This window comes from Styela clava, chromosome 15, assembly GCF_964204865.1.
Source record: "Styela clava chromosome 15, kaStyClav1.hap1.2, whole genome shotgun sequence".
NCBI lineage: Eukaryota > Metazoa > Chordata > Ascidiacea > Stolidobranchia > Styelidae > Styela > Styela clava.
In genome coordinates, this window is record NC_135264.1 from 17,553,753 (window position 1) to 17,570,828 (window position 17,076).

A 17,076-nucleotide genomic window follows, 5' to 3' on the forward strand; every position below is an offset into this window, starting at 1 on the left:
GAGGAAAATTGGAAAAAAATTATCGCCTAACCCTAACCTGTTACGCTCCGATGTCCGCCATCTTGGTTCGCATACTTCGGGAGCACCAAAAAAAAATTACATAGCAGAAAAAACCGAAATATTTAAATATACAAAATATGAAAACCACTATCCATTTACTTATAGGTAACACTTTTTAACCATTTAAAACGTGTAGGAGAGATTTCTTGCTAACGACTAGATCAAAAAAAAAAATTCGCGTTTTTGATTTTTGAAATTGATTTGAAAAATTCAAGCTAGGTCGTATTTCCGGGGAAACACGGTATTTTTTTTACGAACATTATGGAACATATGAGCTTTAACTACATTGGTTTTCTGATTAAATTAACTGATAAAGAGAGCAATCCGGCATTTCCACATGTTAAATTATCTTTTCGGAATCTAGCGACTTTGAGAGAGTTTTTTCACCATGGAATGATTCTTAAAATAGTCTCTTCCGCTTTGGTTCAGTTTGGTAGCCTATATGCGCGCCTGAATATCATAGGTATATCATATCGTTGTAATAATAAAAAACTGAAGAATATTAGTAATACTACAGCAAATACACAGCCATATTCCTCCCCTGAAACGATCAAAAAAATCTAAGGTTGGGAAACGTGCGGCTGTTTTGACGAACCGTCTTGCGACGGCGAGGATTACAGTACTATAAGACTGGGTCTTATTTCAATTTTCTTTCGAAAATGACACTAGGGCTTATTTTGGGGGATGTCTTTCATTTTTATTTATCTAAAGCAAAATTAAAAGGTAGAGCGCCAGATTTTGAAATATGCAAAATATGAAAGCTGTTATCCATTTACTTATAAATAACACACTTTTATATGTAAAAAAAACTGCTAAAAATGGATCAAATTAAAAATGACCATATCATAATCCCATGGATTGGACCTTTCCCCGACCTTTGACCCCCGGAAAATTTTTCCTATACTTAGTATAAGTATAATAATATAAGTATAAGTTTATTTCGACTCCATAATCAGCAAAACAATAAAATGAATGCTAAAAATAAATAAATAAATAAAAACTGATTATGAAATCAGGAGAGCGAACAAAACCTTAGATAAGGTTTAAAACGTACAGAATGTATATAAGATGGAAGGTTTTGTCAAGAAGATGTGGTACGTGTTCACTCACCTAAAATAATTGAAATATTTCACACACGCTCACACGCACCCACACACACAACCATATAGAAGTTATTAAGTAAAGGGAACATGAAAAATTACATACTGGCAGTTAATAAAAAATAAATAAATAAAAATTACTTGCCACACCATATTAATAAATTTATCATGATTGCCACTGCCAAATTGATCAATTTTATAAATGGGAGTGAACAGTAAAGATAAACTTTTATAAAAAAATATATTGTCAAGCTGATTATAGATGGAGTCAAATGCCAAAATGCCCAACCAAAGTTGCCAGAATTGGGTGCATGAAGAGGTGGGCTAGACCACTTCATTGCCCAAACTAGAGCCTATTATTGCCAAATTGTAGTCCAGATTGCAATAAGTATTTAAATCTATCAGTAACTTTATAAGTATGAGTAATTATAATTAATTAAGGTAGAAAGACAGGGTATAGGAATATGTTGGTTGCTAAGGTTATAAGGTTTTTTTTTTCATTCTTAGATATTGACTTCTGCAAGGATAAAGGAATTAGGAATAAAGGAATTAGTATTGTTATTTCACAGGATCATTTCTTCATTTAATTATTATGGCGTAATAGGTTCAAGTTTATCGTGGATGAGACATCAGCCTGCGAATTTTGTTGTTGTAGACACCATTTATATTCAATAAACTAGCCATTGTATTGATCATCACAGAACGACCTGAAAAACAGAAAACAAATCTGCGAGTAGGATATTCAAGGGTTACATATTTGGAAACAGCACTACCCTACACTTTTGTTTAGAATTAATTATTATTTCGAGTAGATATTGATTATTAGTTATCTATCTATAAAACGCTAGTTCAAAGACCAGAGTTGAAATATGGTTGGGACACAGGGTGAATTCCTCGCAAACCATGCAGAAACTCTCAAACCACACTGACCATTCGTATGTTGGCCTTCACATCAACTTCACAGCAGAACCTCAACCTAGGATAAAATTTTGTATACACACAAAACAAATCATAGAATACCACAACAAATTAAAATGAAGGGGAGAATCCAATATATCTCCACTGGTCGCCTAATTACAATAATAGGTACAGGAGCTAAACTATACGGTCTACAACCCTCATAAGGTATCACACCACCCATATAGAAACAAAGATCATGCATGTGTAATGTCAAAAATCCAACGTTAAGCAAAAAGGGAACATGCGCATGCAGATGTCAGAGTGTAAACAGCCATTTGAAAAATAAATAAATAAAATAATTTGCTGTGCATGCTACAGAACCCGACACACCAACAATAGATGTAGAACAGGTGGAGAGAGATTAACTGCCGGCTCAACAACAATCAGCAGCTGCAGGAGCAATAGCAATATTGTAGCTGTTTAATATTTTCATGAAAATAAGTATGTGCAAGTGAAGAGTGTCCCAACTTTCTATCATGGTCATTCATGAAGGTTCAATATTTTTTGTGTCCGAGCTATCAAAACGTTGTAGCTAATTTCATACGAAAGAGTATATATATCAGTGTGGTTATGGGAAAATAACTTTTAATATTTGGATACCAAGTACGACTTAACTTGTTTCTGAAATGATTTTTTGGATTTTAATGACTTCAAATTCAAGGGGAGAGAGTTCCATAGCTTAGGTCCATTATAGCATAGGGCATGCTGACTCACAGATTTACTCATAAACGGTATAAATAAATTGGAATTACTTCTTCGATTGGAGGTGGTTTTGGTTAGTATGTCGTCAAAGCAGTTTGACAATGAGTTGTCATGAAAATCATAAACTAATGATAATACTTCAAATTTCATTATGTCTTCAACCTTGAGTATATTTAGCGATTTATAGAAATGATTTACGCTTTCACGTTTACTTTTCCTAAAGACAATTCTTAAAAAATTATTACAAATGCTTTGCAATTTCGAGACAAGTGTTTTATTACCATGGAGCCAGACTGAGCTACAATATCGGATATGACTTAGTAGTAGAGATTGAAACATTGCTAGTAAAGCTGATTGATTAACGCACTGGGATACTTTAGCAGCAACTGCCAAGTTCCTTTTTGTTTTACCAATAACATGCAACATTTGTGATTTCCATGATAGATTTTCATCAAAGATAACTCCTAGAAATTTTATTTCTTTCACTCTTTCAATTTCATTGTCATTGAGCAGTAGTGGTTTTGAACAACTCACACTTTTATGCTTGCTTGGGTGGAATAATACAAATTTAGTTTTGTTAGCATTAAGAGATAATTTGTTAACTAACATCCAGCTATGAATGTTGGTTAGTTCTTGGTTTGCAACTGTGAGTAGATCTTCAAGGTTTTTCCCATGAAGAATCAAGTCAGTGTCATCAGCAAACATGATCGACTCAGAGGATTTCAGACACCTGGACATGTCATTAATGTAAGCTAGAAAAAATAATGGGCCAAGTAAAGATCCTTGTGGAACTCCGTGCTTCAAGACACAAATATTTGTAGAGAATGAGTTGTCATATTGCACAATTTGTTTCCTGTCTTGCAGGTAGCTCCTGATCCAATTGAATGGGACGCCTCTAATTCCATAGTGATAGAGCTTACTTAAAAGGATGGAATGGTCAATGGTGTCGAAAGCTTTTGAAATATCAAGAAATATTCCAATTGCATGTTGTTTGCTTTCAAAGGCCTTGGTCAGTTTGTGTACCAAAACATTAGCAGCCATAGCAGTGGAGTGATGCTTGCGGAAACCAAATTGATGAGAGTGGAAAACATTGTTAGTTTCAAAGAAGTTTGACATTCTACTATACATTATTTTCTCAAGAATCTTAGAAAATGATGGTAAAAGACTAATAGGTCTATAATTTCCAAGATCTGAAACACTACCCTTTTTAAATAGAGGAAGAACTTTAGATGCCTTGAAGCTTTCAATGAATAACCCACTAGATAGTGAAAGATTAAATATATATGTCAGGATGTCAATGATATGTTCTGGAACGTGTTTCAATACTTTGAATGGAATACCATCAATTCCAAAACTTGACTTGGGCTTCATTTCGCGTATAATATTTTTTATTTCTAATGATGTAGTTGGCCTTAAACTTACCATACTTTACCATTGCAAAATTTGCAGTGCTATTTTAGGAGTGCTTTTGCGAGTTGGCGCCTGTAAAATGGGGTATGTGTTTCAAACCATCATTATGATTCATTGCACACAACAAATCGGTTTTTTCAAAGTACCGGTAAAGAATTTCAGGCTAGGCTATCACAGCTATTTCTACACTAATTTTTATTACTGCAATTAAATTAAAACTCCTAGGAAGACAGAGTGATCATTGAATTATCTGATTTTTATTTAAGTTTCCGAAACACAACTGAAAACTAACGAATAGAGTTCAAAAACGCGAAAACGAGGTAATGTTTACAACCACGCTTGAAAATCTGTCTGAGTGAGAAAAGTGTCTGAGCGGATGCAAAACGGGGGCATTGATACGTCACTTTCTTCATCTTGCTGATTGGCCAATGTCACGAAGTAAACAAGGAAGTCGATGCTCGGGGAAAGGTCCATTGCCTTGCAAATCACTAGATTCATTCGCACTTTCGACTACGTCTTATTTTAAGGAAATGGCTGTGGGGGTGTTGAATACGGTATTGTATTTATGATCATAACCGAATTCTTTATCATCGAGCGCACGTGCAAACCCTCACTGTTTCGAATATAAATAAGGTAGAATGCTCTATTTTACGTGGCGTTCCCACATCGAAAAAGGTATATATACCCGCTATTATGATGGATATTAGAAAGCGTTATAACCAGTAGTGGGATTCAGCCGGTTCGCAACGATTCTATAAAACCGTCTCATGGAATTTTATGAGATCAGCGAACCGGTTAGCATTACTGGTTTTATATACTAAAAAAATATCCCTTATTTTTTTTTGAAACGGCTGAAAAATATGACTTTTGTGATAGAACCGGATGACAAAAAATTTGATGAATCACACCACTGGTTATAACACAGCCTATGAAGACCGCCATGCCTCGTTATGCAAATGCGGGAGCATATAAATTCATTCAGTTACAAAAATATTCATTCCCATACGATAAAAGTTACATCTTTTATTCAAGCAACACTTTTTCGCTCAAATTCTCATGCGATAAGGTTGCAAGACATAATTTAATAAATAGATTTTTTTCAATTCAAAAGTTTGTCCGCCATTTGTAATTACATAAATAAACAAGATACTTTTATCAACTAATCAGTGACGGACAACAAGACTCAACTTTTTCATCATCTTGTTTCTTTATTATAATTGCCTCTTTTCTCATCAGAACACGTGGACGAGGATCGCGCCGAGGCAAATGCATTTGGATCGCGAAGGTGTGGCCGTCGGTTAGGATTAAGTGATAGCGATGTGAATTATAACAAATAAATAGCTAAGATCTGTAAGTTTTCGATTTTAGTCCAGTACTTATAATATATATGTAAACAGTAAACTTACATGGTGAGCCAAAAGTGGGGTGACAGTTGTTATAAAAGTGATTTTGGCTCATCCTGTGTTGCGGAATCCCTATTTCATGCATTTTAGTTATTTTGTGTCAGGAAGCGAATGCCGAGGAGATTCAGATTACATATATATATTTATGTAAACCTAACGGACAGGGTTGTGCAAATGGGGAGGACCATGATTGTAAGACACATCTTTTGGGGGGCAAAATAGTTTTTTTGCCAACTTTATTATAAATTGACGACTGAGTCAAGTGTAAACGATAATAAATATATCTTCTGCCTATCCAATCTTTGTAAATCTCGTTGTGTGTACTTCTTATTATAAGCACTTATACTTTTTTATACTAAGCGGATATAATTGTAAGACACTTATATTTAGGCGAAAACTATTATTTTTTGCCAACTATTCTCAGTTTTTATGATAAATTTGGCAGCCCATTGAGCATCAGCTGATTTTGCATCATGGTTTTTTCTCGCTATGCTCAATTGAAATCTGAGTTCTGACAACGGTGATCGGCGCTTCAAAAACGAGAAAGATGTCTGCTGAGAGATGACTGCTAGGGTAACTTTAACTTTGGTCTAGGCCAGCGGTTCCCAAGCTTTTTCCAGGATGACCCAAGACAACAAGCGTCCAGTGCGACCCCAGGTCAATATATATTTTTTTCCTGAAACTTTAAAGCTTCTTTCACTGTACTTTTGAGTTTGGTCATGTGGTTGTATTAAGTAAAATAAGCTAAAACCAAACAGTGATGTCAAAATAAGCACCTACATTTTCTAAAGCATAAGCATAGAGCGATGTCTATGGGCCTGTTTTACAGTAAGCAGGGATACAAACTGCTAAATTTAACATGGTTTGTCAAATCTTAGATGATTTGTACATCCATCTTCTACCATACCTCAGCAACCCCACCGACCCCATGACCTGTTTGCGATCGTACCTACTTATCATTCCGACCCAATTTGGGGTCGCTACCCCTGGTTTGGGAACCCCTGGTCTAGGCTATCTAAGCAATATACCAATACAGTTCATACATTCGCATTCATACATAATACATTCGCACTCTTTGTTGCATTATTGACTGTCGATTAAAATTAGGTGTCCTAAGATGACTCTAAACCTAAAACCGAACCCATGAATTACTCTACATACTGGCAAGGTGTAAAAGTAAAAATTGCTGGCTAACTAATCATCCCGAAGTAGACTACTGGACTACGGTCAGGCGGTACCGGCAGACGGGTACCCGAAATATACTGGTAAGCAAACGAGAGGCTGTGGTTCGCCACATGACTGTATGGTTAGGCCGTTTTATCGACTCTTAACTAACCCAGGAAAATCACTAAATAATAAAATCCTTGTCAGGTAACAGCCTGAAAAAACGATAAACTATTATTAATGTAAGACCACCCAAAACACAGTCCAGACAGAGGTCACTGCAATTTATGACAAAAATTGACACACGGCGCCGAAGAGACGGAAACCGAATCCTGTTATCGGATCCTTCTGGATTAGAGTCCTTCGGTATTCTATATTGCCCACCCCTGGCAACAGGTTAATTAATGACAGTATCGATTCCCATATTCTGATATTCCCATATTTCACTAAATTCAGGGCACACTATCCAAATTCCAAGAATTTCCCTCCATTTGGCTCAATAAAACGAACACTCCCAGTGTCTCACAAACGAGGGCAGACTGGCACCACGTCAGATGATTCATATCACGGCATGCTTGTCTCAATAGTAATCTAAATTAATCGCGGCCGTCACATGGCCAAACGTGCAGTTTTTTGCTAAAAACTTTCGAAGGACACTTTAAAAAAAATTTTTCTTTGATAAATCAGATTATTTTTTCCAGAGGAATCTAATGATGACGTTATCAGATTGCGCTTTTTTGTAGTATTTTGCGCAACTTAATTAAACTGTATTATTACTGATATTGAGGGACAATGATGTCCAGACGTCTCCCAAAGGAGGGGTAAAATGGGTTTCCCTGAAACGAGACAATGTCTCTCGACCTGTATAGTGTGCCGTACTGAAATTTAAGATATGTCTATGTGTCCATAGCAGATCTAATGTCAGAATGCTGTTATGAAATAAATACAGAAATAATTGATTTGGAAAAACATTAACTATCAAATATAAGTGAGTAGGTGCTCAATATACAGATATACTTGATCGTTCCAATACCATCTGCTTGGAAAAGTTTGAAGAGAAAATGGATTCTTGCAATTTGGTAAGAGTATTTATGTTGCAGTGGTAAGTTTAAGTTAGCATCATAGAGCTTTTTTTTTTTTTTTTCACACAAATTTTCATTAGATGACCAGGAATAGTCTCACCATACTAAACAGTGGCTTCGTAAAACCAGTCACTTGCGAATTCTGGCCCCATTTAGGACCTTTTTTTTTGTGGTTCATTCAGGTTTCTGTTTTACTTGACCATTAAATGATCTGTTGCAGTCCTATATCGCAATGCAGCAATATTTTTCTAATTTAATATGGTTTAATCAATTTTTTTAATAGTAAAAATTATTTAGTTGTCCTAATGTTTTGTTTACAATGGCGGAAACGGTGAAATAGATTTTCACGAAGGGCCTGCTTGGGGTTGCCACATTTTACCATTGAACAATTAATTATACCTTATTAAATTGGCAAGTGTTGAATGGTGCCTAAATACTGCCTGAATTCGAGAGTGCCTGGTTTTAGGGGCTAAATAAAACTGTGTATGTTTATATTCTACATTTACATGTTTTCCCCTCAAATCATGCTAAATTTATATTCAAAATCAACAATATTTTCTGTTCAGTTGGAGTCGAAGATAACTCATTTCACATCATATGATGACATCTCGTTTTACCTTGGTTCGAATGTGTCCAACTGTCCACAAAAAATATCAAATAATTTTGTAAAAAACTTTGGTGTTCTGATCGATCAGGTTTGTTTGTTTTGTATTTATACTTTGCGCTTACTTTATCAACATTGTTTATTTACTTTTAAATGTACTGTTCTGTGTATAATTTTTTATTCATTTCATATTTCTCGCTAATAACAAGGCTAGATAAATAACGGCCCAATCACAGGCAGCGAAGTGTTATTTAGAAGTAATTTGTCTAATTTTGTACAATGCGCTTAAATTAGGGTTAAACTTGCTCTGTTCAAACCAGCGATTTCCAACCGTCAACACCAGTGTAATTGGACCCAACACTTCACATATCAATTTCCTAATAATCTTGGATATCATACTTCATTCATTCAAATATCAACCTAGTCCTGAGTGATGAAGCCTATACTCTGTGGTATTTTGTAAAACTCGTGCCTCTCGTATGAGAATTCTGTAATGTATCTAATTTTGTACCTGAATTATTATATACTAGCGAAGTTAGTGCTCAACTTGCTGTGTTTTTTAATCAGTGCCTTCTTACTTTAATGATGATGATACTTTTCTCAATCTCAGGCAATTCAAGGTGAGAACCTTCGAAATGTTGGGGTCGTAGTTCAAGTTTTTAATTACCTATTACAACAAAACCAACCCGATACAATTCAAGTTTTAATTTCCTGTGGATTCCATGAACAGTTTGGTGAGTTATTAAACATTTCTTTGAACTTTTTCTTCCTAATTATCTTTGAAAATACACTAAATTGAAATAGTTTTACTCGGGGAAAATCAATATGAAACAGCTGAATTTATACAGTTATTCCTTCGATGACCCCATGTAGGTTTGAAGATTCGTTTACCTGAACTTGAGCTGGAGGCTTAATACTTAATAATTAACTTTTCATACTTATGACTTTCTTCGCCGTTATTACAGCCCAAGTATATCAATGCAACAAGTATCTGGTCGATTATTTTCATATCCTATGACAAACAAATTCACGAATTAGTGCCTCAAGTTATCAATCGAGTTTTTTATCGATTGGGTTTCTGTGTGACTAACTCCTTATCCTCCTCACACATGTTTGAGCCAATGTACCTGTATGCATTTGATATAATGCTTTAGCAAGATTGAAGATAGCTATTTTAGGTTGAATCAAGAGTCTCACAGCAAGGCTCTTGAATGACTTTGAATTATTTTTATTCTATGTTTAAAAAACAATACAAATTTCACCTTATGACTAATTAATCTCATCTTATATCATCAAAAATTTTATTTGTTCAGATCTTATGCTCGGTTTCGCTTTCTCTCAAGTCAGCTTGAAGAAATCGCAAAAACCTGATGGAGATCAACTTTATCTTAATCTTCTTAGGTTGATTGTTGTGAGTTCAAAATTTTTGTTTGAAGTTTTTTTTAAAGTTGCATGCTAATGTATGGGTGTCCATAAAGCCTCTCTACAATTTTAATTTTGTTATGAAGTCAGTACTCAATATATCTAGATTTGTTGTTTTTTAATCAGTGATTGTTCAAGTAATTTTACTTCTTTCAATACATCTGTGAGGACCAAAACAATATATGGTATCGATAAATTCCCTTTGCAATTTAATTTTTTTTTAAGATTCCATGAATCATGGTATATTTTGTTTCAACAGCTCAATTATATACTGCTAATCCTAAAAGTAAACTAAAGCTTGTAGGTTGTGGTGTACAATATACATTCATGTTTCTTTTGTTGTTGTGTCTAGTTTGCTATGTTTCTTATTATGGCAGTGTATATTTACCAAACTTATCGATTTAGAATTCTTGAAACCCTAATTAAATACTCATTGTGGTTCTTGAGATACGAGATCATAAAGTTGATTCCTTCCGTCATGAAAAGCAAGCCGGTAAACCGGCTTGCCGGGGCACAGAGCGTACTCAAACAAACCGATAAACCGGCTTGCCGGGTTCAAGAGGTTAACGTTCCCAAGGCTGTTGCATGAATCATGGTTGACTCAATGACTTTTTTTATCATTTCACTGAGATATGTCTTGGCTATGTGTGGCTCATCGTGCTAAGCATTGAGAATACGATCGCCACCGCATCTCTGATTACTCTACGTGGGTTGGCAGGTTCAAATCCCATTCAGGGGTCGGTATGTGCGAGATGCTAAACTTTTTGCCATCGTAGAGTGGTTCACGTAACCTCTGTTCAGTTACGGCTTCCTCCACCATCAAATCCATGCTTCCGAGAACAAATAACTAACTAATCCCATAACCGACATGGAATGGTAACCGGACGAGAGACTGTGGTTCGTCATATGGTTAATTCGTCTTATCGCCTTTCCTCTTCCCCGGGATGAACATGTAAATCCTATCCTACTACAAGGTTACATCACCCCTAGGTAATAAACTCTTATTAATTATTTGGTTCCTCTGAAAGACTGCCTTCTGCACTTATCGCCGTTGTGTCGTACCTCTTTATCTTGCGTATTGAACAAGTGTACTAGAGTTTTATTTGTATAGCCTATTTCATGTCTGTATTCTGCCGTCTTAAATAGCAGTTTTACATGTTCGGGGTACGTCACACATCTGTGTCTTAGACCAGTAACAGTAAGGTCTTGAGTATGTATCCTGTGTCTGTTATACTGTTTAATTATTATGCAGATACTGTTACATTTTTGAGGCAAATAACAAACGTACATACTGTCATTATAAATATATTTAGTGTGAAAATGTTAGTTTCCACTTGTACCAAATTGTTCGAATGCATGTCAATCTCACATTCTTATGTTTTTACTGTTCAGGATTATTGTGGAAGAATGAATGATCATTTCAACTGGTTTTTTCAAAACTTGCTGCAAAAAATTAGTTCTATTATATCGGATTGTACAGTATATTATGTCATCAGAATGCAGGTATGTTAGAGATACTGGAAATGTGTTTTGAGAATAAAGAAAGAATATTGAAATTTTCGAAACAATTCCATTTGAAAATGTCACAGAGAATTATGGGGTCCTTTATTAATATGGCTCGGCGATGTGGCTCATTGTGCTAAGCGTTTGAAAACAAACTTCAAAACATTTGAAAATGTCACAGAGAATTATGGGGTCCTTTATTAATATGGCTCGGCGATGTGGCTCATTGTGCTAAGCGTTTGAAAACAAACTTCAAAACATTTGAAAATGTCACAGAGAATTATGGGGTCCTTTATTAATATGGCTCGGCGATGTGGCTCATTGTGCTAAGCGTTTGAAAACAAACTTCAAAACATTTGAAAATGTCACAGAGAATTATGGGGTCCTTTATTAATATGGCTCGGCGATGTGGCTCATTGTGCTAAGCGTTTGAAAACAAACTTCAAAACATTTGAAAATGTCACAGAGAATTATGGGGTCCTTTATTAATATGGCTCGGCGATGTGGCTCATTGTGCTAAGTGTTTGAAAACAAACTACTATCTACCTCGTACCCGACTTGGAATGTTAGTCGGATGAGAAGCCATGGTTTGCGATATGGTTACGCTGTCTTATAGACTTTTCTCTCCTCCGGGATAAATATGGAAATCCAATCCTATGGACCTTTCCCCGAGCATCGACTTCCTTGTTTACTTCGTGACATTGGCCAATCAGCAAGATGCATAAAGTGACGTAACAATGCTCCCTTTTCGCATCCGCTCAGACACTTTTCTCACTCAGACAGATTTTCAGGCGTGGTCGTAAACATTACCTCGTTTTAGCGTTTTTGAACTCTATTCGTTAGTTTTCAGTTGTGTTTCGGAAATTTAAATATAAATCAGATAATTCATTTCAGATTCAGATAAAATTTTTCGGGTGTGAAAGGTCGTGGAAAGGTCCATATGTGTCTGACTTGGATGAAAGCTAATAGGTTGTTAATAAACATACAAAAGTACAGGTAAGTTTTTCAAATATGTTATTTTTATGTGGAAATAGTAATGATTTTCATTTTAGACTGCTGAAAAATTTCTTGAAATATTTTCTGATGAAGACACGGAGGTTGTTGGGTTTTTACGGAATTCTATCGAACAAAATGTGGAGGTTTATGACCAAATTTGGTGAGAATGTTCTGCTAATTTTACAGTATCATCGATTTCCAAGTGTTAAAATATTGTTTACGGCTCCCAATTTTAACAAATTTTAACAAATTTAAACCAAGGATTTCAATAACAACCCCCAACCTCCATGGCAAGTTCGAAATATGATTAATGTTCTGACTTAAACTTCCGACTTACTACCGTAAGAAAATGCCAGACACTAATTATCTATCACCAAATGTAAGCAAAACTTCTTTTATAGTAGTCACAGGCACATTTTTACTGCAGTGCTATCAGACGTCCATAACTTTTATCTTTAGTCAAATATCAAATCTTAAATCATGATATTCTTAGTGGATTTTCGAATTTCAGTTCATCGTTCATACCTTTTTCTAAAGATTATTTTTTAAAGAAAATTTGTTCAAACCAAGGTAATATGCACAAAGATTGATCTCTAGGAATAATGCCGTTGGACTATAAATTATTGTAGCCAGGAATGGGCAAAACCGAATATTTTACTATTCGAAAAACATTCTGAAAAAAATATTTTTGAATATGGTATATCAAATACATTCTAAATCAGTGAAAAATATTACATGGAAAATATTACATGGATCACCATAATATCTTCATGTTAATCACATCCGAAATGACACAAATATAAACTGTCATTGTTTTTTCTGTGTTTTTCTTTACCAGTTAGATATCGTATGAATTGTTCTACTTGTCTGACGGCCCAAAATCCTGTACTGATTGTGACCTTGATTTTCTTATATCGTCTTTAAAATACATCTGTTCTTCAGTGCGGTAACGGTTTCAGTAAAATATCATAAATATGTTTCAACTTTGACATGATCATCAAACCGTTTTAACTTCAATATTTAATCATGCAACAGGGAGAAAGCATTCAAGAGTTTGCCACATGTAGGAGATTTCCAACTCCAGAAATCAATCGTGGAGATTATTTTACGCGTGTGGCCTACCGATGTGAGGGAAAGTAAAATGTCCAATTGGTGTGATGGCAATCAGCAGTTGCTGACAAAGTTTCTTGCCATTTCCCATGCCAAGTTTGATTATGTAAGTTCTTGTTTTCATTGAGACAAAATAACTGTTTTACTATATGAATTATGCAATTCAAGATATACAGAAATAAATTTGTGTTAGTGTGCAGCAAGACTCTTGAATTCCATTGTATGGTATTTTCATTCCTGCTACAGCGTCCTTGCATTATACGCTTACGGATCCAGTAGCGCAAATGCATTGAGAAAGGATTGGGAGTTAAGTCTTGCGCAACCTCTATTGATAGTAACTATATATTATTAAAGTTAACTTTTTGCATCGAAATGCTCATTTAATATCATATTTTACAAAGTAAAATGGATTTGGAAAAAAAAATTGAGATCTTCAAATCCGATATAAATTGCTGAGAAGAATTCATAGCAATTATCTGTTTGATATGGAGATATTTCCTCCCAATCTGCAATGCTGCATGTCAAATTAAATTGGCGACTGGCATCATGGCGAATGGTTTTTGCTCCTGTCCAGTCATCACAACCTTTTTCGTTAAATTCCTCTCGACTATTTTGGAACGCTTTATTCTTGGATCTCTTGCTACGTCCCAAAAATACTTTTTGTATGCAATCTTTGGCGCTCCAGAAGTGTGTGTACCAATATGGAGGCAACTAATTTTGTTTGCCTACTTCACATCAAGTGGTTTAAAGGGACTGAAACCTATGGGCAGGAGGATATTCACTTGGCTATTACAGACAGTCCCCGAGCTCGTAATAGAAGTAAAATAAGGAAAATCGAATAAAATTATGCCCTAACCTGTTACACATACTATGGGAGTACCCAATCTTTGATTGAACCTTAGCAACACTCCCACTTTACATGGTTCAAGTAGCTTATATTGTGTATATTGTGCAAATACAAAGCGAAATTTCTCTCCCAAGGTTTTTGGACCGACCAAGGGCAAAAAATTTGAGAAAGAAGGTGGTGTTAACACACTGTGAAGAGCAGGCCTTCGAATCGAATGAGCGAGAAAACGTTAAGTTTTGTTAATGTCTCCCATATATCCTAATTGTGTCTCCATAACATGAAAGTGTTAACCTAAAACACAACTCGCACAGACTACGATCATAATCTAACTGGCCTATCCAGCAGAAATCTAATCACTCAATGAGCTGAATTCGGCCTCTGGGTCATAGTTTGTTCATGTCATCTCTGGGCAATCACTCTCACTCACCGACCTCAGGAACTTTAATAGGCCTATTATAGTTATATTTGAATTTGTTCACGATGTTTCTATTCCAGGGTGTCCGTATGTTTTTGAATGATGTGAATTCGTCTAGTGCCACTAGAAGGTTAGTCTTTTCATTCTCTTCTAAGAAATTTGTTTGGACCTCCTGAAGTATGCGCACCAAGATGGCGCACAACCTAAACATAGTATGTGTGCAATGGTTAGGATTCAGGTTGTGCGACAACTTGGTGCGCATACTTCTGGAGCACCATTTGTTTATTTGTGGTATAGTATAGGATAGGATTTACATATTTATGCCGGGGGAGAGAAAGCCGATAAGACGGATTATCCATATGGCGAACCACGGCCTCTCGTCCGGTTACCATTCCAAGTCGGGTATGGGATTAGTTATATATTGTTTGTTTTCGGAAGCATGGACTTGGTGGTGGAGGAAGCCATAACCGACCAGCGGTTACGTGAACCACCCAACGATGGTGAGGAGTCCAGCAATCCTGCATAACCATCCCTGCATGGGATTCGAACCTGCGAACCCATGCAGAGTAATTAGAGGTGCGGTGGCGAGCGTATTCCTAACGCTTAGCCCGTTGAGCCACACCGTCGCGCCGCGTATATTTTGTGTAGCTGAGGCAGAAAAATTGTGCTGAGTCTAGTAAATCGTTTAGTGGCTAAACCATACTTATATAATATGAACAATGTGTAAAATCAATTTGTTTTAGGATTCTCACCTTGAACTACATAGAGTTACAGATTGGAGAACAAACTCTCGTTCCTTGTAATCAGTGGAAAAATTGTGTTGATTTTTGTTACGAAAGCAAAAAGCTTTCTATAACATTTCCAGATAAGGAATCGTCAGAGCAGCATGTGAGTGTCATCATTCCATACATATACTTCAAATCATTTGTTCTTGGGTACTTCCCGAAGTATATGAACCAAGATTGCGGACACCGGAACATAGTATGTGTACCAGGTTAGGAACTAAAATAAGTAAAATGGGGATAAAATTTATGGCCTAACCCTAACCTGATACACATAATATGTTACGATGTCTGCCATTTTGGTTCACATGCTTCGGGAGTACCATTTTAAGACCGTGGTCCCTAGAGATTCTCAAAACTTGTGGCCTCTTGCTTTTCATTAAAAATTAGTTTTAACAGGTCTAAATTATTTATTTTATTAGCCATGTTTAATAATAATAAAGATGCTATTAAAGAAAATAAAAGAATCACAGTTAATTGGCTTTTTAAATTAATGTATTCATGGCGAACGATACTTAGTGAAGGCAGATTTTGATTCATTTTTTGGTATAACACTAGTTAATCTTGTTCATCTAAAATTCCTTATTATACAGTCTGCTTATTGGACATGAAGTAGACCTATGGATCGTTTCGTTATTATGTTGTTGTTGATCACGTTATCTTTTCATCTTCATGTTACCTTTTCTCGTTAGCTACTGGACCAATTGCTTTAAAGATTGTATTTTTTGCTAGAAGGCTATTTTATTCATTTCAAAAATTTCTGTAGCCTTCATGGAATTCGTTTATTTGTGTGCGATGATGTCATCAAAATTAAAAATTGCGCTCCTCGTGGTGGTTTCCCTTCCACATCAGTTCAAATCTCTCAGCTGCAAATCTCTCAGTTGCAAATTGCAATGCGGTCCCTGTAGTCTACTGTGACGAATTGCGTACCCGTGCTAATCTGTATCCACATTTTTGGGTACTCCAGAAGTATGTGCACCAAGATGACGGTCACCGGAACATAGTATGTGTACCAGGTTGAGGTTAGGCCATAATTTTAGGTACAAATACTGCAGGTGTCACTTGACTAGTAACTGAACTCGTAATAGAACTGAAATAAGGAAAATTGAATAAAATTATGGCCTAGCCCTAACCTGGTACATATATGACGTTCTGGTGTCCGCCATCTTGGTGCACATACTTCTGGAGCGCCCATTTTGAGCATTGCTCTCTTGTTTTGATTTCTGGTACTGACCCATATCTTACATTTTTATTTCACATTCTCTTATAGAAAGGATCCTGGATCACAGATTTCATTGAAGGAGCAGATCTGGTTTCGTTCACAACTTCAGGTTTGTTGATTTTTTCATGTTTCCTGAATAAGATTATGACCCTAAAAATAAAAGTGGAAAAAATATATATTTGTCTTTTTATACTTTGTTCTGATCTGAAATAATAAAGTGAAATTTTTGCGGAAAGAATTTTTTTTTTTTTGTAGTTATTCCCTTTCATAAAAAGGTAGATGGCCACGGAAATT

The 17,076-nt window shown here is 35.7% G+C and overlaps 1 protein-coding gene across 9 annotated transcripts in view; it reads left to right on the top strand.

The window, feature by feature from the left end:
- The first annotated feature begins 6,153 nt into the window (after nucleotides 1–6,153).
- Nucleotides 6,154–17,076, top strand: part of LOC120334479 (uncharacterized) — a 62,934-nt gene continuing 52,011 nt past the window's right edge. For 5 of the 9 annotated variants that reach the window (XR_013480655.1, XR_013480654.1, XR_013480652.1 and 2 more), the window contains exons 1-10: nucleotides 7,718–7,878; nucleotides 8,448–8,576; nucleotides 9,096–9,219; nucleotides 9,799–9,896; nucleotides 11,300–11,410; nucleotides 12,463–12,566; nucleotides 13,442–13,622; nucleotides 14,859–14,908; nucleotides 15,522–15,666; nucleotides 16,831–16,891. Coding sequence is in view for 4 of the 9 variants with exons in the window: in XM_078120572.1 (XP_077976698.1) it covers nucleotides 7,861–7,878; nucleotides 8,448–8,576; nucleotides 9,096–9,219; nucleotides 9,799–9,896; nucleotides 11,300–11,410; nucleotides 12,463–12,566; nucleotides 13,442–13,622; nucleotides 14,859–14,908; nucleotides 15,522–15,666; nucleotides 16,831–16,891 (1,021 nt within the window). In the remaining 5 variants the exon portion in view is untranslated. Of the gene's footprint in view, nucleotides 6,293–7,705; nucleotides 7,879–8,447; nucleotides 8,577–9,095; nucleotides 9,220–9,798; nucleotides 9,897–11,299; nucleotides 11,411–12,462; nucleotides 12,567–13,441; nucleotides 13,623–14,858; nucleotides 14,909–15,521; nucleotides 15,667–16,830; nucleotides 16,892–17,076 lie in introns of those variants that run through there. The other 4 variants (XM_078120569.1, XR_013480656.1, XM_078120570.1 and 1 more) reach the window with 4 other exon arrangements.